Genomic DNA, 23,802 nt, shown 5'->3' with positions numbered 1-23,802 from the left:
AAAGTATTTTCAGAAGGCTAGTGATGGATTTTGAATTTAACTAGAACTTCTTAAATGACGTTGGAATGAGGGTTAAGTTTTCTAATGCATCATTACAGTACTTAAATAAGCAAATAATACAGAAAACATTTTTGAAATGAGATGGTGCATCTTTACTCATATATACATAATTTTCAAGTAAGTGCAAAAAAGCATAGGTATATATAAAGTTATATAGAGAAAACCTGTATATGAGGAAATTAAAAAAGAATGACTTTGCTATGAGAAGAATCAGTAAAGACTAAAATGTATGTCCTCTCTCTCTTTGGTCTTCAGCGCCTCGCTAAAGAAGCAGAGAAGAACCAAGCATCACATCAGTGGAGGGATGAGTTTGGGGTAAGTTTCAGTTTTTCTCCTTTTAATCTTCTTGGATTTTTTCTCTTTGAAACTTTAACTATAGTCTTACAAACATGTTGTTTATATATCACCACAGAAGGAGTCATTGACTATGAATGGGCATTTTATTTTATTCAGTAAATGGAGTCTTGGTCTGGGTGTGTAGAGAATAAAATGGACTTTTCACTTCAGAAGCTCATAGGGAGCTTTGCAGACCCAGGGATGTAGCGCTGAGGTGTTCACAAGACGTCTGTTTTGACATACAAGGAATGATTACAGAGAAGACATCTGAGTGATGGTTACTGACAGTTAAAAGTGTGCTACTCCAAGCACTGAAACACAGAATCATAGAAAATATTTTTTTCAAGTTGTTTTTTGCTTATGTGGTGGAAAAAAAAACCAAACAAAAACAAACCAGGAAAAAGCTTAATACAGAAGGATTTGGTTATCTACATGACTGTCTATATTGGGAGTCATAGACTTTTTTTTTTAGAATCCCGTTCCCTACTTTAATAACTGCATCTCTGCTCTTCAATATTTTAGTACTACTGAAAGAGGCCCTAACCTGGACAAACACTAAACTATCTTCTTCAATCATTTCAGACTTTACTGAAAAACAAGTGAGATGATTGTAAATTATACATTAGTTCTTGATTACCGATCAAGTCAAATTAGTATTGTACTGCATTGTTATAAGCCTGTTAATTTTAGGCTACAGCTCCGTACTAGGTGTCTAAGTCATTTATTATGCCTTCATTGCCTGTTCCTTCAGAAATAAAAGCAAATGGGGCTTTTATGTGGTGCTGCTACAAACCTAGACTGTGTTTGCACATCCACTAGAATCATAGTGGCACACAGTTAAGTGCACAAGGATTTTATGTAATATCCTTTCTGATCCAGTGCTCCTCAGACACTTGGAGATCTGCAAACAAACAGGCAAAAAATACCCCTAAGGTCAGGCCAAATAATTCGGATTAGGGAGACTGGCTTTTAGGAGTGCAAAGAGGGTCTGGACACAGTCTGAATGCTTTGAAGTGTGCTCTCTGCACAGGCATAGCTTCTGATACATGGTAACACACAGAATGCATATTCCATAGGTATGCAATAATGAGTATGCTACAACGACCTTTTCTGCTAATCTGTCTCTGCTTTGAATAGAAAACAAAACCTGCACGTTTGATGGACTCAGTGCAGAGCAGTCTGAATACGGTCAGATGCTCTTTCTAATAATTTTGCTTTTTACTGTACACACTGGCATCACATCAACCATACCATCTCAGCTTTTGGGTTTTTTTTTGCCCTTTACTTGCAGTAGAAGTCAGTCACACCAGAGAGGCTTCTGGTCTTATCAGAATTCATTGCCAAGGAGAGATCTCAAAGTAATTTTGAAATGTGATCTTATATTAATGTTGTGGCTTAGTCAAAGACTGTGGTCAGAATAAAATTAAAAAATACAGTTGGATTTATAATAAAGTAACTGCAAACCGAGCTTGTGCTTTACTGTTTTGAATTTGGATGAGAACAGCGTGCACCATATAATAACCTTGACATTAGGTTATGCAATTAAATTTCAAATAAATGTATTAAGCCTCTTATAATTTAATTTGTTCCATTTTTGCCAGCAGTAATCTTTCCTCTCTTCTGGCCTACTTTTTAGAAAATGCCTGCTCAAATTAGTTTGCCCATGGATCTTTCTGATAAACTTAATTTTCACTGGAAGATTCATTCTCCTAATGGCTGTGATTGAAAATAGAAGATATACCATAAAACTTTCTGTGGATATGGTCTCTTAAAGTACTTCTGATAGCATTATGAATGGTCTGCATCATGCTGTACATGGTCTATTTCTTGTCTGGGATTTGGTTTTGGGTGATGAAAGCCCTTTCAGTGGCATTGCACATGAGTCACTGTAGAAAGAAGCTCTTTGGGACAATCTATTTCTGCTTCTAATGAGCCCACAATCAGCAATGTCCATGACAGTCAGATTGCAGCCGAATAATACCCAGTGGAGTTTTAAGGAGAAAATATCACAAACATTCCTTCTGGGGAAGTATGTATGGGCTGATCTCAGTGGAACAAATCCAAAACAGGAAGGGCAAAGAGGGCTGGCCATAATACCAAGCTCTATACAGAGCTACAAGGGATGTGTCAATCAAAAGAACAGAGTGCCTGTTCTAATACCTTATTGAAACTATGAATATTGCACAGTTTGCAGCAAAAGAAGCATGTAAGCATTAAAGATTTTTAAAGATTTCATTTGTAGGTTAATGTTGTAGTATAATAAAAATTCAGCATCCTCATATACGTTCTTTTGAAATTAGCTAGTACAGGGAAAAATCTTTCAAGACCCAGATTTGGTCCCACAGCCTCATTTTTGTTATTTCAGCTAAAAATTTAACGTAAAGACTCTCAGAATTGTCTAAAGGAGAGAATTTGCTTGCCTTTTAGAAAAGAAGTTGGGACTAAAGCATTGATAAAAGCACAAATGCACAACTACTAAAATCCCTTTCCCCTACTATTTGTAATTGAATGAGAGTAGAATTTCTTCCAGTATTTCTAGTACTATGGTATATTATATTCCAGCTACTTCAAGATAAGCAAAGATAAACAAGTAAAAATTTAAGTTTTGACTTTTTGATAAATCATAGAATCATAGAGTGGTTTGGGTTGGAAAGGCCTTAAAGATTATTTAGTTCCAACCCCCCAGCCATGGGCAGGGACACCTTCCACTAGAGCAGGTTGCTCAAAGCCCCGTCCAACCTGGCCTTGAACACTTCCAGGGAGGGGGCAGCCACAGCTTCTCTGGGCAACCTGTGCCAGTGCCTCACCACCCTCACAGTAAAGAATTTCTTCTTTATATTTAATCTAAATCTACTCTCTTTCAGTTTAAAACTGTTACCCCTCATCCTGTCACTACACTCCCTGACACAGGGTCCCTCCCCACCTTTCCTGTAAACCCTTTAAGTACTGGAAGGCTGCTATAAGGTCTTCCCAGAGCCCTCTCTTTTCCAGGCTGAACAACCCCAACTCTCTCAGCTTGTCCTCATAGGGAGGTGCTTCAGCCCCCTGATCATCTTTGTGGCCTCCTCTGGACCCGCTCAAGCAGGTCCGTGTCCTTCTTATGTTGGGGACCCCAGAGCTGGACACAAGAGCAGAGTAGAGGGGAAGAATCACCTCCCTTGACCTGCTGGCCACACTTCTCTTGACAGCCCAGGATACAGTTAGCTTTATGGGCTGCAAGTGTGTATTACTGTCTCATATTCAGTTTTTCATCCTTCAATACCCCAAGTCCTTCTCCACAGAGCTGCTCTCAATGCACTCATTGCCCAGTGTGTATCCATTTTTGAGACTGACCTACCCAGGTGCCTTGATGAACTTCATGAAGTTTGCATGGACCCACCTCTCAAACCTGTCACGGTCCCTCTGGGTGGCATTCCTTACCTCTAGAGTATCAACCACACCACTCAGCCTGGTGTCATCCACAAACTTGCTGAGGGTGCACTCAATCCCACTGCCCATGTCCCCATGCTGAATAATACTGGTCCCAATACAGACCCCTGAGGGACACCACTCGTCACTGGTCTTTACCTAGACATCGAGCCATTGACCACAACTTTTTGAGTGCAGCCATCCAGCCAATTCCTTTTTGACTGAGTGGTCCACTCGTGAAATCCACATGTCTCCATTTTGGAGACATTGTGTGGGACAGTATCAAATGCTTTGCACAAGTCCAGGTAGATGACATCAGTTGCTCTTCCCTTCTCCACTGATGTCATAACCCCATCATAGAAGGCTACCAAATTTGCCAGGCGCTATTTGCCATTTGTAAAGCCATGCTGGCTGTCTCAAATCACATCCCTGTCCTCCATGTGCCTTAGCATAGTTTCCAGGAAGATCTGCTCCAGAATCTTGCCAGGATCAATAGTTAAAGGAATCTTTACCAAAGTTTAAGAATTTTTAAATTTTATTTTGGTTTTATTTGCAATAACCCGTTCATGTTTGCCAAAACCAAAAATAACCATGAACATAGAAATCTCGGATCAGTATTAATTTGAACCTGGGAAGCTGTGACCCAACAACTTACTGAACATCGAATATCTGGCGTTAGATAAAGTATTTTCATATTCCTGTCCTTCTGTCATGTTGCATAGCTTTCTAAATACACAGATTGACACTGGGGGCTATATATTTTCTTTTTATTAATAAATGAATGCCTGTTAGGTGTATATTGAATGTCTGAAGAGCAAAAATAGAAATCTAAAACAAGAGCATGTATCTTACCTATTTTCCAGTAGTTTTTAGCCAAGAGAAGTAAAGATCATAAAGGATTTCAGTATTTTGCATTGATAATTTTTTTAAAAAAGTTACTAATTAATTTACTAAAAAGTGTAAAATTATTCAAAAGAGTATTAATTAAGAATAATGATTAAGAATACCAAATGTCTTCTGAGTAAAAAACAAAAAAAAATCATTAATATTGGATTGTAACAGATGTTGTTTCCCAATTAAGCACAAAGTCAGTTAAAATATCTGGACTGCAGTTTACATCTATATGTAATAATAGTTACCTGTTAAAAAAACTATTAAGTCTGTAGAGAGTATTTGTGAAGTTTCTGAAAGCAAATCCAAAGCGCTTAGCTTCAGGCAAATTAAAGAAATGCCATTCTCTGCTTCCTACTCCATCAATAGTGCCCAATTCCCTAGCTGCATGTACAGCTGGAGAAATAAAACCTACTTAAATGTTTTTAGATTAATGCAGTTACAAATTAGAGACACAAACCAATATTTCTAAATGAAACAGCCTTGTCAGTTTGAATTTTCTTGTTTGCTGCAGAGTGAAAGGGGGGTAGTTTTGACACTCGTGATTTTTTTTTTTGTTTTTCTGGCATAGAGATGCATGAAAAAAAGTTGTTCGTGAATTGGAAGGAGGGAAGTATTCTGTATGAAATAATTGCTGTTATTCCCCAAATGGATCTTCTACAATTACGTTTGATACCACATTTGATTGCCTTGCAATGGTTGGTTAACTAAAGTAATTTTGTTTCCAGTTGGGTTGCAATATTAATTGTACTTACACATGTATAAACATAAGGGATATCTCATTTGTATTTTAACAAGGGGAGTCTTTATGGATGGCCTATTAGCATCCACTTATTTATATGAAGACTGAAACTCAGACTTTTAGAAATTAATTATCACATTAAAATGCCACATATAAAATCCTTTCTATATGCCTTATCTTTTTTAACAAATGGTGTCATTTTATGTTCTGTGTAAATGATAATTTTCTGAATCCTGATATTTCTGAGGCAGCCTTTGCTGTGATGATAATGTGTAGGCTGGTGCTTATGTACTAACTGGTCTTTAAAGAAAAAAGGTCATGGAAATATTACTTCGGAATTACGTTTTTTTTTTTTTTTTTCTAGTACAAATATTGGCTGCATAAAACTGTAGTGAAAAGGTGCTCAGCAAAGAAATGGAAGATAAAAAGGATAACTGAGACGAAACAAATAAAGAAGATGTATCGGGTCTGGCTGAGCCAGAATTGGTTTTCCCCTGTAGCAGCCCTCATGGTGCTGTGTTTTATGCTGGGAGCTGGCAGGGTGTTGATAGCACACTGGTGTTGTGGCTACTGCTGAGTAGTGCTTACACAGCACCAAGGCTCTTTCTGACATTTCCCCCCCCACAGTGGGACGGGGTGGGCAAGATCTTGGGAGGGGACACAACCAGGACAGCTGACCCGAACTGACCAAAGGGATATTCCATACCATATGACGTCTGCTCAGTATAAAGCTGGGAGAAAGGAGGAAGGGGGTGGGGTCACCCTTGGTCCTCCGAGGCAACCGCTACGCATATCAGAGCCCTGCTTCCTGAGAAGGCCCGACATCGCCTGTTAATGGGAAGTAGAGAATAAATCTGTTTTCTTTTTTTGCTTCCGCGTGCGGACCTTTGCTTCGCTTTGCTTATATTAAAACTGCTGTTGTTTTACCCACAAGGGTTGTTTTGTTTTCCTATCTTATTTTCTTTCCCTTCTTTGCCCTATTGAGAAAAAAAGGGGAAGGGGGGGGAAGTGATAGAGCGACTTGGTGGGTACCTGGCATTTAGCCAAGGTCAAACCACCACAGAAGATAAAAAAGAGATTAAAAAAACCCAAAACAAAGCAAAACCTGAGCATGATGTCATATGGTATGGACTATCCCTTCAGCCAGTTTGTGTCAGCTGTCCTGGCTGTGCATCCTCCCAGCTTCTTGTGCACCCCCTGCCCCCAGCCTCCCCTGGCAGGGCAGCATGAGAAGCTGAAAAGTCCTTGACTTAGTGTAAACATCAGTCTGTTATTAACATTATTCTCATCCTAAATCCAAAGCATAGCACTATACCAGCTACTAGGAAGAAAACTAACTCTATCCCAGCTGAAGCCAGGACACAACACAGAAGCTGATCTGTGACCTGCAAGAGCAGAGACATCTCTCTGTGCTTGATGTGTCTTGCAGATTGAAGATTTTCAGGACTGTCTGTAATTTATTTTGGATGTCACAACACTAAAATATTGCATCTTAAAAGCCTCAACTGGAAAACAAACAAACAAAACACCAAACTTTCAGCTTCCATACTGCTTTATTTTAAAGAAGCAGCTTAGTAATCATATGTTGTTGTTTGAAAGAGGGAAAAACTCTGTGAAGAAAATAAACTAGAATACTTTTTCTCAGATCATCAGAGAGAGGATACAGCTCTCTTACGGCTTTTTATCTCTGATAGTCCTCTTGGGTGCAAAGAGCTTCTATGGGAAATGATACTGTTTAGATTTGGCTCCACTCCTGGGGTACAGGGAACCGGTCACACAGGTGCAAAGTAGGTGTGGGATCCTTTCCAGTGAAGTCATATATACTTCATAATTTCGTGGAAGTTTTAACAACACAGGCAAAGTGTCAAAGCTGTCTGTATCTTCACACAATGCTCTGATCTAAAACCCAGTGAAATAAATCTTCCATTGATTTTGATTCATTTTGGATAAGGCCTTCTAAAGCCTATGTGATTTGGAAAAAATATGCCAAATAATTGATTTAAATTGGCAGGCAGATGGTCAAGGTTTTAGGGAGGATAATATTTTATTCTCTGAAGGGCTGTGTGCCACCTTCTCTTCTGTGCCATATAGCTTTCATTTGTGTATAATTTAAATTAAATGTGCCATATGTCACTGAAAGGAATGAAATCACCTTTTTTCTGTCATTGATAGTTTGCACTTTGACATATTTCTACTCAGGAGACAGAGCTCTGTGTGTGCACTGGGAGTGGTAGGAAGGTGAGGAAATAAGAATGAATCCTATTTACTGAAATTGGGTGGTTTTAGGGGTTGTTCTGATGTTTGATGCTTGTCAAATCATTTATACCTTTTTGATTCATAAAAATGCACTGTGAGTATTGCAGGGACAGGCATTTCTGCAAGTTTTTTCATAGTGCTTTTTCAAAACAAGACAGGAGATACAGCAGTACAGCATTTGAATCACTCTCACTTTCCTAGGATCTCTGTAATTAGTAAGAAGAGATTCATCTTAATGTAGAAATTCACTGTGAACATGCCCATGCTGAAGCCTGTTTGGAGACATGTGACGTATTCTTCTTCACCAGATGAGTGCAGAATTTGTCTGGCATTCCCTACCGTGAACAGGATCCCACTGTCCACTTGTCTGTCCCCAGCATCCTTCCCTAATGCTCATATTCTTATTTTCACAATGTCTCAGCAATGCCGTCTGGTTTACAAATTTCTAGGAGGCACTAGCTATAAGAAATATGTCTTAAAGGGAAAAAAAAAAAATCCAGCTCATTAGAAAACTTTTTAGAGGTAATGCCTCTTGCTAGCTTGCCTGGGGTTTTATAACTTTGTAGACTCTTTCAAGTGAGTCTCTGAGCCTAGAAATCATTGTCTTCATCTAAAATCTGGGTTGCCATAGGTGACCTCTTCCATGCTTTTGTTCTGTTACGTAAGATCTAATGTGATCCTGTATAAGGATAACCCCAATATAAGTGTTAATGTAATTCATCATTTGTACACATTTGTAATCCTTGATTTTTTTTTTTTTCACACTTTAGGAAATTTAAACCAATTAGGAAGTTGATAAAGAAGATGGCAAACAGTAGCTTTACAATCAGAATCAAGATTATATATAAGCAGGGATTTTAAATGTATAACTATAAAGGAGCTAGATTTTCTGCTATGTCTTTTGGTCTTCAGATTTTGATTATTTATCCTCTCTTAATATGTTTACATCGAGTATAGGAGTATAACTTTATAATATAAATCATTGCAAGGATGTCAACTGGGCAGGGAAATGCTTCCCTGGTAGGGAACGTGCCAAAAAAGCTTTTAGAGTAAAGCGAAAAAACATCTTCAATCATTGTTGAATCTTTCAAGCATTCCATTTTATCTGAAAAATCAAATATGTTAAAAGACATCTAATACTCTTTTTACTTATTGATGAGGCAGCTCATATAAAAATGTGCAGCTTCTGAAAAAGGAGTGGAGGAAAGGAGCTGGGAAAGAAAAAAAGAAAGGTGTGATTTCTCATTATTAATACACCATACATATGCATTATCGCCTTATTTTGAATGAGTCTTTAATGTGCTTTCTGAACAAACATCTTGTTAAAAGATGTACTATTGCACTTAATTTATTAACACCCTGTAGGTTCTTTAGTTTATAATAGAGAAGTATGATATGTCAAGAAGAGCTTTCTGCAGGCTGCTGTTGTGCCTATTTTCTGAGAGTTCATTGAATTTGTAACACAGATGAAGCTAACTAGTTTTTTAATTTTACCGTTCACCTTCAAATTCAGTTGCTGACGTAAATCTCTGATAAGTAATTCTTAGCATTTCTTTACTACCTTTGGTGAATCAATAAAATCAATTATAAATTGACTTCAGAGATGCTGTTTATTTTGTCTGTAAGCTTCTTCACCAAATATTTTCAGTTCAAAACTAGCAGTATCTTTCTGCATGATTCATTTTTGCCAGTAAAACTAGGATCTACCCAGGTTCCTCTGTTTCCATCATCTTCTAGGCAAACACATTTCTCCCATTACCCATCACGTTCATGTTACCCTGACCCTTTTTTACATTGAATTTAACAAATGCACCAGTGTTTTGAAAAAAGGAACCTACTTAACTCTGCTGGTTTTGAATTACTAATAGGAGGAGAGAAGATCTTTTTTTTAATTAAAAGAAAAAAACCTGATATGCATGGAAGTTAATCAATGGAGTAAGATGGTAACATTCAAATATAGCTTTTCATAATGGAGGCAGACGTAAAATACTGACAAATTCAGAAATGACAAAGTTTTGATTCTTACTTCAGAGAAGGAATGCCATTCATAATAGCAAACTTTAGAGTTTTTTTTTTTAAAGCAAATTAGACCCAAAATATTTTTGAAATATTTCCTGTCAAAAGGGGCAAATACTGGGAATATATAGATATGGGTTTAGGACTACACATATTATTTCATATTAAAAATAGAGCCTTTCTGAAATTCTGAGATAAGTGGGTTGGATTTTTGGAGGTAGAGATATTTGTGGTTTTCTTCAATCCATTTACTTCTATTTTTTCAAATGACAAAACCACAGGAGTCATGCAGGCCTTGATGGCTTGCCTTGTTCTTTTGCCATTAGGATTCCTGTAAGATACTAAATGAAAATTCATCTTGTCTTCATCACAACTCATCTTTGGTAAGAGAAAAAGGAGCTAACATGGAAGCTGGGAGGTTTATGTATTTAAAAGTTTGTAGGCCTCAGAGATGTCATGAAATACCATGGGGGAAAAAAAAAAAAAAAAAAAAAGAGAGACAAAACCTAATGGATTAAGTAAATAAAAAATTATGTCATTTTCCAAACATGTATACTACCAAGAAGTGATGTTCCAAGAACAGTGACTTGTGCGGTAGTTGAAAACAGGAAATGTTTGGTGTCTGTGTTATTTTGCAGTTGAAATAAAATAGAAATTTTAATGCGACTTTTATTTTGTATAGACTTTAAAATGCTCTGGGAGTACTAGACAATCCTATTAAGAGCTGCATTTTGCTCAAGGGACTTGGGAATTCTCACCCTTCCATCCCCTGAGTATAAATCTCATTAGAATTTAAACAAAGGTGAAATTGTGACTCTTTTATGTCCTGAAAATGATGATGTGTGATTCAAGTAGTGGCAGATATTTCTGTAGGCATGCCACAAAGCAAGAGATTTGTGTAACACAGAGCAGAGAGACTCCTTAAAATGAGCAATATGCTAACATTCTTCTACTTGATGCAAAGAAACATTAAAAAATTCTACCTAATTTGACTAGAAATGTGGGCTGTTAAGCATTTGTTTACTTTTCTGCAGTTCATTTTTGCTATCAGCTATGAGCAAATCAGAACTGTATAAATAAATACACAAATAACTCTAGGTCTCATTGGAGAGAAATGAGGATTTAGCAAGTCTTGTGAGCTCTAGGCCAACTCTATGACTTCCTGTAATATATGTGCTTATGGAAAACACTGTAATTCTATTTTCATTTTCCCATTTGGTAGTCCCAAATTATACTGCACTGAAGCACTGTGTATTGTAACTGTCTTGAAAATATGAACAAATATAAATATGACCATGCTAATCCAGAACAGATCTTTGCTTTTAAAAATGGATGAATAATCCCTCATGAATAATTCATTCAGGTAGGATTGTCTGCTTAGTCCTTTGGGCATTTCCACTACTCAAGAGAGGAACTTCAGTTTTGCATTTCTTAAGAGTTACACATGGGAAAAGTAAAACTAAGGATCTTGGCTTTAGTGATATTATTCTGTGCTTGCACAAAATTCTGGTGTTTTCTCCTGCTAAAACTTTTTATGCTTTGTGTGTGATTTTCTTCCACCTAAAAAGTGAAAGAAGACTTCAAGCAGAAGTTTTCTACCAGACTGAATGATCTTCATATTAGGCAAGTTTAATTTCATCTAATTTGCTATGGGCGTAGTAGTGTAAATGACTTCTAGACTTGAAGTAGTCTGAAATACTCATTGAGAAAGTACATAGCCTTGCCATAGCACTTCCCCACCTTTCAGATAAAACATTTTAGTTTTACTTTACTAGTATATGCAGGTATTTTGTGCTATGGCAAGATGCTTTTTTTCTTTTGGTGAGGGATACCAGCAGAAAAAAACATAGGCTGGAATAAGACTGAAGTCTTTTCAAAAATATTATCAATACATTTGTTAATCACAGGTGTTGGTTGTTTCCATTTCTTCTGCTGACAGTTAACTTGGAAAGAGATTATATTCCTTACCATAGGGGAGCACAGGACATAGGATATTTCATTCCAAACACTTCCAGTCTTTCTCTTTGTCTCATATAAAGCCATAGCTCATTCAGCACTTCATCCAGCCTGACTACTATGAAAGGCTTTTGTAGGTGAAGTAATCCTATGGTAGCAGAAGCAATCTCGAATCTGTATGTTTTCTTGTGCTTCACCCATTCTTGTTAGTGTATATTTCATGCACAGAAGGGGGTGGAGTTTTAAATCTGTCTCCCTGAGGCAATTCTCTAATAAGTAAGTTCGAGATTGGAACTGGACTACATTTCTAAAGCTTACATCTATAAATCTGTACTTTTGAATAAAACAAATCTGTGGACTTGACTGCTGGACCAAGTGGCATAGGTCTTGTGACTTCTCTTGGTGATATCTAGGAGGCTCTAAGTCACAATATGTGTGTGTGTGTTTATGTACTTTTCTACTCAAAGTTACTGAAATGATGTGAAGAAAGTGGTACACTGTAGAAAATAATATTTTCAAGGCCTGAAACTAGGGAGTTCACATACTTCCAGTGCTACATCAATTACATCAGGGCATGTAAGAGTATTTGAGGAAATAAAACCTGTTGGGATAACATTGGAGGCGTGTAGAAAACGAGACAGAGTATAACCTCATACAGGCTTGCCTGCACAGTCAGAGAATGGTTCCTGCTGCATGCTATGGCACAGAACGTATCTGGACATTGCTTAGGTGTCTTGGGGGCAGCTGTAACAAGTGCAATACGGATGAGCAGCAGTTTGTGTTCAGGATGGATCTGTGTTTTATTTTGAAACACAGACATCATACTGTCTGTGGAGAATAAAGCATGCTCTATCCTAAAACGTACCATGATTACAGATGAGTAAACAGCCTGTGTCAAGAATAAACACCAAGAGGAAATACTGTTCAAGAGAAAGTAAATTTTCTTTAGAGCAATAGATATAGAGCAGCTATGGATAAATTTATCTTGAAAATTGTAAGAAGGAACATCGATGGAAAAATCCGTCAGTTTAATGAGTTTCTAGGACATTCTACAAACAGCAATAGGGCAAATATCCCACTATTTTTATGAAAAGAATTATTGTTACTTATGCTATGATTATGAATTATGAATACTGCATTTATGAAAAATAACTATGACATGGACAGCAAGACTGGATTTCCTTTGCAGATTTCTCAGTGTTCATAAACAAGGTTTAGGTCATATTTTAGGAATCAAAGGTATAATCTTAAACTAGTCCTACGTATATAGTAGGAGATATGTATATGCATATATCAATTGTCTACATTTTCCTCTGTGTGTATATTTGTACATGTGTTTATACATGTATCTATATGTAAATATGCACAAAAAGATCATCTAATAGTGTATGTGTATTTATGTCTATAAACAGGTACATGCTGTTAGGTGAGTCTCCTTTTTGCAGATCTGCAAGGGACTAACTAAAGGTAGTGGGTTCAGCTACTTTGAGAACACAAGCAGTTAAACTAGTATGTGCCTGTGCTTTTGCAATTTTACCTCTGTCATGTTTTAAAGACCAGGAATATTTGGTAAGAAGTGAACATGCAAGCAGAGAAAACAGAAGGTTAGTTTCAGCAAGTTCAGTATGAATAGCATCTGTGTGGAGCACAGCAGGAAAGGAGTCCTGGCCCTTGGGCTCAGTTTGCACGACTGGCTCATGCTTACTCTGCGCCGGTATCCATGGGTTGCATATGTCTGTTATTTTCAATTCATTGTGTCCAAATAGCATACAGACTGTGCTGGTCTCCTCAGAATAGTTGTTTTTAGCATAATGCTGATAAAATGTCTTAGATCATGGCATAAGTGTTTAGAGGTAGTTGCAGTAGAAGACCTGCTGAAATAGTTTTGGAGGACTTTCCTAGGCAAAGAGTACTTAAGTTAGGATGGTTTCTGCTCATATCATTTTCTGGAGCTGTGAGAGCTATCAATCCATCACATTCAGTAAACTTCCTAAAGCAAAAACAAAACAAAACAATCTTTGACAAGGTGCATAGCAAATTTTGAACCCTGAACTATGTGAAAGGGAGAAGGGGACACGGAAGGGAAGGGAAAGAGGCTCAGGAAGTTTTGACTGTTGCCAAAGAGGTCATTGATGGGAAGGGTTTGGGAATGACTACTTTTGTCTCCTGCCTTTCTCCCTAATTTTCACCTCTGTGTCTTTTTTGGATGTGAACATGGCATCATCCTTGACAAGACACTTCACCCTTTTTGCAGCATTCCTTCTTCTTTACTCTTCAGCCTATGTTTCCCATCTTCCATTATCCCTTCTTAAACACTTGTAGTTCCTTCTTTGGCTTTCTGAAATCTCAGTTCACACTTCTGTAATACTGTGTAATGGTGTTGTTGAGAGCTGAGCTGAAATCGTCCTCAAGCATCATAGGATAAATTTTGAGGAAAAAATGATGCATTTTTTCAAACTCAACTCAATTGAATATGTTCTTTCCAATTTACTTCATGCTCTTTTCTTCATTATGTTCTTCCAGTGTTAAGCTCTTTTTTCAGTAACCTTTTTGGTTAGGTATGCAGGAGCCTTTTTGATTGCCTGTCTTTTTCATCAAATATGTGACTTAATTTCACTTTTCACAATAGATATGTATTTCTCTTGTTTAAAATTTCTGTTTTAGGCTCTTTCCTCACATCTTCTGTTATTTGTCTGTCTGTCCACCCTGAATGTTAGGAAAGAGATGAATTTCAAAGAAGTGCTGAACAGTACAAGAATTTTAAAGTGAATTATACAAAGTGCAAGGGCCCAAGCCTACATGTGTTACCGTAGATTCTGATGGGAGTGCTAGAATGCTGTGAACGTCAATAATTCTCTGCCTAGAATAAGTTATATGCATTAGCTTTGAAATATTTTTGAAACTGTGTTCAATTTCTGACCTAGAAAGGTGTACAAATTCAGAACTAGCTGATTCCTTCTCCAAGTTGTTAAAACCCAGGACTGTTCTGACTTCTGCCCCCAGGCAGGATTAAGGAGAGTCAGAAGAACCAGGTAAAACTGGAACATTACATCAGGAGTGGTCACTGAGGATCCAGGCTTGCTGCTCACACTGCTGAGAGCATGTGTGCAGTCTTGGGCTGAAACTGGTTTTAAGGAAGAGAGGGTTCTTCCAAGGAGAGATTGCTGTTCTCTCCACCCTACTGACAGCCAGCAGCCACCAGTCTGGCTTCCCAAGGTTTTGGAATAGTCAAAGCAGGCTTTGGCTACATTTTACTGCCCTTCCATTCTAATGCACTGCATAGGTGGCAACTTTGCCTGTGCTTAGTCTGGCTCTAAGGGTATGGGGGCATTTTGGTAGAAACGACTACATTTAAATAGATGGGAGATAATATCTGATATTATTACAACACAGTTTTTAAAGTTTCTTATCCAGCCATGAGTGGAAACGGACAATGTGGGTGGCCTTTCTTTTATAAGTATGGAAATCAGTGTGGGGAAAAATGCTGGCACAGATATTCCAAAGCCTTTTTCCAATTAAAAAAAAAAAAAAAAAAAAAGTACAAAACAGGAAAAGAAACAAACAACCTGTTCTTCATCAAGAGGCTGCAGCTGGAGTGAGGTTAAAACTACCATGGACTTAACTTGGTGATCTCGGTTTACTAAATAACATTGTCAGTTTTGTAAGTAAATTAACTATCAAGGTGGTGATACTGCTTTACTTCAGTTCTTTAAGGCACAAAATTGTTATTTCAAGTATTTTAAACATTTTTATTCTAGTTCATCTGCAAAATTCCCCTGTTACCTAATATTAATATTCTGTTATGTCAGAGAATGTGGTATGAGTGATGGCTGAACTTTGGGTGAAATGATAGTAACAAAGATAAGTACCATTATTTACTTAAAATTTTGGTTAGGCTCAGAAAAGAATTTTGGGAAGTGTATAGCAGGGTTAGAAAAAGCTAAGAAAGGGACCTCTGTCATTGGGCAGAGGTCCATCTAGGGTATGGGGCCAGAGGCTGGGCTGGAGACAGGCCTTCCTAACCCATCACTAAGGCAGGGACTGAGGGACCCAGGCTGAGCTGAAATAGGGCTCTTGGACCCACAGAGAGGTCGGGGGGGGGCCGGGGTGCTGCTCAGTGCCAGGCAGGCTCATAAGGGCCTTCAGGGCCCCAGGAGACTGCTTAGCCATAAGTGGATATTAGCAAATGTTGGGTCCTAACGGCACTTTATACTAAATGCTCTTTATAGATTGCAGGATGTGTATAGGATATAATTAGTTCTTATCCCAATTTTACTGAAAAGGAAAAGATTAGGAAAAAAAAAATAAAAGAGATTTCTCCACAGGGAAAGAAAAATAAAACACTACAGCCAGGTTTTAAAAAAATGCAATCCTTGTTTCTGGTTCTATGCACAATTCCAAATTAATTGCTAAACAAAAATATTAAATAAGCCATAATGTGACATCAATTTCTAATCTTGCCTTTTTTTCTTTATATAACCTTGTGTTTGAGCATCTTGCTTTTTACTATCGCTACTTTTACTATTTATTTCTCAATTTTTACTGGTAGAAATTAATTTACCTATGTTAGATGACAACGCAAGACAATTAAAGAAGAATCTGGTTTTGGTTTGGTTTGGGTTTTTTCCTCCCGCTGCTTGTATCCTGGACTGTTCTGGTTTTTTTAGTACTGAACTATTGGAGCATCTTCCACAAAAGCATTGGAGGATGTAGTTAGCATCTGGTTTCCCTTATTTTTGTTTGTTCCCCGTTTTCAAAGAACATTTGCTTTGGTAATTTTTACCTGTGTTTCATAGTGTCACAAGCCCAGAGACTCATAGCAGTTCTGTGATCCCCTCAGATTAAATTAAGGTGAAACGACACCAAACGACCGGTTAAAATGTTTTACTTGCAGTAGAAAACAATTTAAACTCAGAAAAGGATAATAAGCAATGGTCTGTCTTATAAATCTATAAGAAAGGAAAGGAAAGAAAAAGAAAGGAGAGAATCAAAGAAATCCGGTCACCACCCCTGGATCCAGCGTTGTCTCAGGTCTGGTAATCTTGTGTGGTGGGTGCACACAGAACAAAGTTTTCTGTTACCTTTTCAGTTCATTTTATCAGCTGATTAGCATGCTAGACAAAGAGAGGCAGGTGTTCCACAAACTCATTTCCATGAGAGATGAGGAAAAAGGTGAAGCATGGATTATGTGCATGCGTTGTGGGGGGGAATGGTGTGCACCACTCCTTGCCCAATTGAGTTGGTGGTCATGCTCACCCTGCCCACCTTTGTTTTCTCCTCAATTCCCACAGATTTTTACTGATTTCCTGCTTCTTGAGCAGTCATATGGCTACTGGGGCAGAAATGCTCACCTCTTACCAGTTCTTACCACATCTTCACTGGTGAAGTCGCGAAGTTGTTACCAAGGCCTGCATGGTGTCTGGAGTACACAATGGAGCCACAACTATCGGGTTTACCCTGTGGAGCCAGTGATTAGTGGTTCTTGTGCTTGATGGGAAACATTTGGTTTCACTCAGTCCACCTTTCCCCCCTCTGAGGTTTATCTAAGGAGTTTGTCAATGAAACTGCAAGGCAGTGTGTGGGGGGTGCATCCTTCAATACACTCTAACTTCCTTGGGTGACATTCCTTAGACTAATCACAAAGGCCACAGCTTGTCCTTGAGGTTTTCTGTGTTTGAAGCATTTGTTCCTTCAGTTCCTTACACATAGTACTCAGGAAGAAAGCAAAACCAAGAAGGAACCCCTCTACCATCTTTAGAAAATGACAGGACTGCAGGACTTGGTAATGAAAAGAAGTTGTATCCTTTCACTATTAAAAAAAAAAAAAGTATTTTTAAATTGTAGTTTACTGTCAAGATGTGCTGGCTTAGACTGGGGTAGAGTTAATTTTCTTCACAGTAACTTGTATGGGGTATGTTTTGTATTTGTGCTGAAAACAGTGTTCATAATAGCAGGATGTTTTAGTTACTGCTGAGCAGTGCTTACACAGGGTCAAGGCCTTTTCTGCTCCTCCTTCTGCCCTGCCACCAAGTAGGCTGGGGGTGCACAAGAAGTTGGGAGGGGACACAGCAGGGGCAGCTGACCCCAACTGACCAAAGGGATATCTCATACTATATGGTGTCATGCTCAGCAATAAAAAACAGGGGGAAGAAGAAGGAAAGGGGGGACGTTTGGAGTGATGGCGTTTGTCTTTCTGAGTAACCATTCCGCGTGATGGAGCCCTGCTTCCCTGGAGATGGCAGAGCACCTGCCTGCCGATGGGAAGTAGGGTATGGATTCCTTGTTTCGCTTTGCTTGCGTGCACAGCTTTTACTTTACCTATTAAATTGACTTTATCTCAGCCCACGAGTTTTCTCCGTTTTACTCTTCCGATTCTCTCCCACATCCTACCAGGGGGGAGTGAGCGAGTGGCTGCGTGGGGCTTAGCTGCTAAATCAAGACACTAGAGATGTATGAGATTCCCTGAAACAAAGCAGCTTGTAGTTGTGACAGTGCAAATGCTCATCTGAGCGCCTTACCCTGCTGTCAGATCTGAAACAGCTTATTTAGAAGTTTGGGTGTCTCTGTATTTCTTTGCAGTTTGTGGCATGGTGAGTGAAAACCTGTGTTGTGATCCATGGAAGAAAACAGAAATAACTTTTAATCTAGTGCAGTTGTTAAGGTAGAGAATGTAAAACATAATAGCAAGATGTTGATACAGCTTTTAAATCTTACTGCTCTTCATGAATTCCAGCATACCAGTGTAATATATCCAGTAATTAAAAAGAAAAGTAATTATGTTTTAATTATTTTTGATATGGTCCTTTTGCTTGTAGTGATTAACTAGAAAAGTCTTCATCATTTTATGTTAAATAGTAAAATGAATGACATTTTCCAGCTGCTGGCTTGTCTCATGATACTGAACTGCTTCTGAAATAAGGTGTACTCATGGAGCTCTGCTTTATTACAGTGATTGAGTGCAAGACATGCACAAAATGGATGTCAAAGCTGAATAATTAAATTACGATTCCTTCGGTACTTTATTAATTAGGTGAGCATGGGATATTTCTTAATGCCTGGTAACTGCTGTCCACAGCTGCTTTCCTTCTAAGACACCAGAGATCTAGCAAAAGCATTTAAAGTAATATCTTAACAAAGCAGGTAGGATTTATCTTTGTAAGAGGCCCATTAAAATAATTAACAGTCCATATGCCAGACAGGCTTGTTATGTGCATGAACCAAAGCCCTTCATGAAAGGAAGACATGGTCTGACATGTCTTCCTTTATTACCTTTCGGAAAGGTACTTTTCATGTTTAGGAGGAAATAGAGAGATTTCGTTGTTTTTTCTAATTTTCATGAAAATTGTATAAGTTATAGCAATTGCTTTTTTGTATGTTATAACTGTGGTTTTTTGTAGACACACTTTAAGTGATTGAATAAACCAAAATGAAGAATTGATGCAGACAGGGAAAGAAATCAAATGCTTTTAAAAAATTTATTTGAGATCATTAACTTCACAAGTCAGTGTCAGCTATGTAAGATGTGATCCAAAGTTTGGATCAGACTTTCATAATTTATATATGAAAATTCATTTTTCCTGTGTCACACAGTATTGTAATATTAAGGAAAAAATAGTGTGTGTTTAATTTCCCTGCAGAAATACAAGTTATTATGTCTTTTTATTTTAGTTTTTACATATGGCAAAAAGAGGAAAGAAAGAGATGTATAAAAGTGTAAGGGAAACTATGCAAAATGTAGTCATTTTTTCCTATTTCAGTGAGATTCTTAAAAGACATTAATGTTGGCTGGGTATTTTTGCTTAGAATTTATTTACAGTAACTTTGTGTAGCATATTTGTCACCGTATATTATTTCATTGTGAAGAGAGAAATAAAGAAAATTAAATAGAGGAGGAAATTTCTGTTTCTGTGGAACTGTTTCAACCATTGGATATATTCTCAAAGCTTATATATGTATGTAAAAATAAAAATTAGTCTTACACATTTTAATCTTTCATTTCAAAACATTTTTTAAAAAATAAGATGAGGACATGTTTTGTAGTAATTGATATTCCATGGAAAACAATGTTTATCAGAATTAAATCTCTTATGTGTGAAAATTTAAAAAGGAGGATGAAAGAAACTGTTTTGATAATGTTTATTTGGTTTTGTTTGGTATTCAGGAAAGAAAATATTTTTACATTTTGTTAACTTACATATTATAAACAGATTGCTATATATTATATTCAGTAACTTAAAAAAATATTCTGAATGGATCAAATCACTAATTGAAATGAATTCATTATTTGGAGTCAGACATATATTGAAGTAATCTGGTTGCCTTTTTTTCTTCTTAATTTCTTGCTGAAATGGACATATTCATAAGCAAGTTTTATCTTTGTGTTTAAATGTTTTGCCTTCATAGTCTTTAAGATCACATGATGGTTCCTGGACTTCTGAAAATTAATCCAGCTATCAATCTACTCATTATATTGTCAAGTTTAAGAATAATTGCCAGCACTGACAATTCAAAATTCCTGCAACATTTTGCAAATGCCAATGACTCATTTTTTCCCCTGGTATTATTTGTTTTTTTAGTATCATTAAATGTTGTGCAATTCCCAAGGATGTAGGGGCTTAAATGATGGGTTTAAAACACTGTGTGCATCTTTTGAATAAAAATTCAAAGAAAGTGTTCTAGTCTAAAAAAATATGCTTTTTGTATCAGCTGACCTGTTGTGTCAATGGATTACGAGCTGCAGTTCAATCTTCATGACACTGCGTGTGAATAAATTTGTTAGACTTATGTTGGATACACGTAGATTATTTTCATGGTACAAGTGTAGAACTGGAAGGGAGAATAAATCGTTTATAGAATAATAGTGTCCATTTTATTGCCAGAAGCAAAAAAAAAAAAAAGTCTTTAAGAATATGCTCTGCATTTTATATAGTTGATCATAATTACTTAAATAGAAAAGTTATAATTCAGTTACTTATGGCCATTAATTGTTTGATACCTGACAAAGCCCAAGGAATTACAATAGTATAAATTTACTTGTGTAATACTGGCAGTCATGGCCTGTGGAGTTCACTTTTCTGTAGTCTGTTCTTCATACATTTTATGTTATCTAGCTATCATCTGATGAAAATGTAAGCAGTAAGCAAATCAAGGTTTCTCCACTGAGTGTCCTCACCTCCTGTTGTGATCTATCAGCATTTTTCATTATTTGTGGCCCTGCCCGTCACTCATTAGTTTTATCAGCTTCTGAGTGACTTCAGGTGTGGGCTAAATCAATACAGATCTGCATGCAAAAAGTGATAGAAATATCATTTTAAAAATAGGCATAAGCATTTATCCTCAGGTTCCAAGTGCTGGAGTTTGAGATGATGAAGGTCCAGAGAGATATCCTAGGGACTGCTGACCTCTGTGCAGAGCTGGGTTTGGATAAGCCATGGAATATACCTGATGTCTTCAGTCACCATTATGGATCACTGAGAAGCTAGACTGTCGAGTTTTTACTCTATGTAGTGTCATATGACTATAAAGTTTGATTCATTTTAAGTATTTTCTAACCACCGATTGCAACATTCATAAACGTGATCTTATTTGTTGGCTATAATGAATAGAACACAGTAGCACTGTAACAAATGTAAACTCATTTTCTTTGGGACAAATTGTGTTATAGGTTTGCCCATTGGTAAAAAATAATTTCCTCAAAGGTTTTTGCAGATTTGTTGGAGATCTGAAATATTTTCTATATTCAGTTATGACAGTGCAAGAGATGCAGCCTAGTTCATTACATCCTAGCACCTACATTAGGATGAATTCAAAATGCCAATTTCCTGTCTATCTGATTTAAATTGTTGTCCAAATTGTTTAACTAGGCTCCTGTACTACACTGGTCCCAGTATTTACAATCTAGATAATATGCAATCAGTTTAGACAAATCTTATTTATTTATTTATTATGCATTTCTTTATTATTATGTTCTTTCATTAACTAAATAAAGTAATGCTGAATAAATTAAAATAAACATACTTTTCTGCTTTAATTAAACAGATTGGATAGTGTGATCTAGAGGTTAATTACCTGCTAATAAATTAATTTCATTTTCCCACCTGGAAATCTGCTTTGTAATGGATTGCATTTTGCCTTATAAAAGGAAGCCATTTGCAGTTGCTTATACTTTGAGGAAGTTACTGTGATGAGAAGATTAGCAGTTTCCTGAACCTTTTGGAAGAATATATTTACCAAAATTAAAAAGGATTTAAAAGATTTTTGTCTCTCAGGGTTGTCTCTCACTACCTTGTTTTTGACTTACAGGACTGGAGGAGGAATATAGAAGATGATGATTTGTTTCTATTTATATATATAGCTAGTTCTTTTAAGCCTGGTAACTCCAAAAGAGTCTTCTTTTTATTTTCTTTGCTGTTCATTTGTGACATATGCAAGTACATAAAATACTAGATTTTTTTTTCATTCTTTGGGGAGGTGGTAGGAATATTGAGGGAGGTTTGGCTGGTAGGAGAAGGAGAGAATAACTTTTTGAATCATCACCTTTCGTTATCCACCTGATATAGTATACTTAGCATTTGCTAGTAGCCATGGTTAATAATTATGCTAGTTGGCATAGTTACAGCATATATGGGGACAATTATGAGTTTTTGAAACCTGGTTGAACAAGACTTTGAATTGTGGTCGAGCTAACATTGATTATTGATAAGAGGTTTATTAAAAACAAGCTTTGATCTCCAAACCCTAGACAATAAGCAGAACGTCCTGGACCATAAAAGAGAATGGGTGGGATTGTGTTGAGGATGCAGAACATCCTGGACCATAAAAGTGAATGGCTGGGATTACTTACCTTGGCAATGAAACTAATTTTTGAGTGTCCTGAAAGTCAAAAAGACCCCTGCCTGGATTAAGACCCTTCCCTCAGCATGTGTAGTAGTAGAAGCATTATGTAAGTTGTATTATAATTATATGCTAATTACCAATCAATCAGTATCTAATAGGCATGTTTGTAAAAGTATTAATCTCTGATTTTTGTGTATAAAAGGAGCACGAAAACCTGTTGTTGGTGTGCTTGATTTGTGGAAAAGTCCAGTGAGCACCCATGCCTGAATAAATATAATACCTCTCCTGAGATTGTTAAGACTGGTTTATTGCACGCTGGGCATGAATCTGCTTTTTCGATAACGCACCTACTAGGATAGGCCAGAGCCATATTATAAATCTTTCTTCTACTTGAATGGGAGTGGATATTGATTTTTGGTGTATGTATCCATTGAGACTATAATAATAATATTATTTGTGAGTTTCTATTCATAACATGAAACATATGTCCATACTGGGCTTGTTGCAGAGTCTGTTTGGTTGACTTCAATGTGTTTCATCTCAGACTGAAATAAAATGGTTTGAAGATGTCTTTGGAACATAGTGTGGATTGAAGTGCGTTGTGTGCAAAGTTGATGGTATTTGCTACACTGCCTCTATATCATATTCTTCCAAAAAAACCCATTTGCAATGTTTAAAATTGCAAAAAAGCATTAAAAAAATTATTAAAGGAGATGAAAGCCATTTGAACACTGTTTTCAAGTGACTGCAGGAATAGATAATCAAGTAATCAACTCTTAAAATAATGGGGATGATATAACAGCAAAAGCTTCTTATCCTGCCGCACTGATCACTACTGATATGGTTTGCATTAGGGATCCTGCCACTGATTCTCTGAAGCCTCAGCGTAAATGGATTTGGAGCTGAAGCTTTGCTAATGCCTATAGCCTTATTTTTGTCATATAGATCTGTTTTACAAACTATTCTCTTTCAAAGGTGGAAACAACTGCCTATCTGAAGAGTTTTTCTCCATAGTCTTACCTGGCTCATAGTTTAGCTACTGGGTACACATAGGATGGAGGTAAACAAATTATGCATAGTTTTTCTAAAATTAATTGGTGCTTTTTACTTGAGAGAAAACCAAAACCAAGACACACAAATAGATTGCAGACTGCTGGTAAAACAGCAGTCTTTCCCAAAACAAAGCCTGCTTCTCTGTTTCTCCTTTCCCATTAAAGTCTACAGGGGAAATTCAATTTTCAGAAATGACAGATTTCTCCATCTGCTCAATACAGGCGACTTTCCTTACTTTGATCTACTGA

At 37.1% G+C, this 23,802-nt stretch overlaps 1 protein-coding gene across 9 annotated transcripts in view; it reads left to right on the top strand.

Annotated features, from left to right (window-relative positions):
* The window catches only part of CACNA2D1 (calcium voltage-gated channel auxiliary subunit alpha2delta 1), a 433,456-nt gene that overhangs the window by 194,075 nt on the left and 215,579 nt on the right, over window positions 1-23,802 (top strand). For all 9 annotated transcript variants that reach the window (XR_012623660.1, XM_074827917.1, XM_074827916.1 and 6 more), the window contains exon 4: window positions 316-375. Coding sequence is in view for 8 of the 9 variants with exons in the window: in XM_074827917.1 (XP_074684018.1) it covers window positions 316-375 (60 nt within the window). In the remaining variant the exon portion in view is untranslated. The remainder of the gene's footprint in view (window positions 1-315; window positions 376-23,802) is intronic.

This window comes from Strix aluco, chromosome 5 (assembly GCF_031877795.1).
Source record: "Strix aluco isolate bStrAlu1 chromosome 5, bStrAlu1.hap1, whole genome shotgun sequence".
NCBI classification, from domain to species: domain Eukaryota; kingdom Metazoa; phylum Chordata; class Aves; order Strigiformes; family Strigidae; genus Strix; species Strix aluco.
Note: the sequence above shows the minus strand (reverse complement) of the source record. Positions and strands in the feature narration are given on the sequence as shown.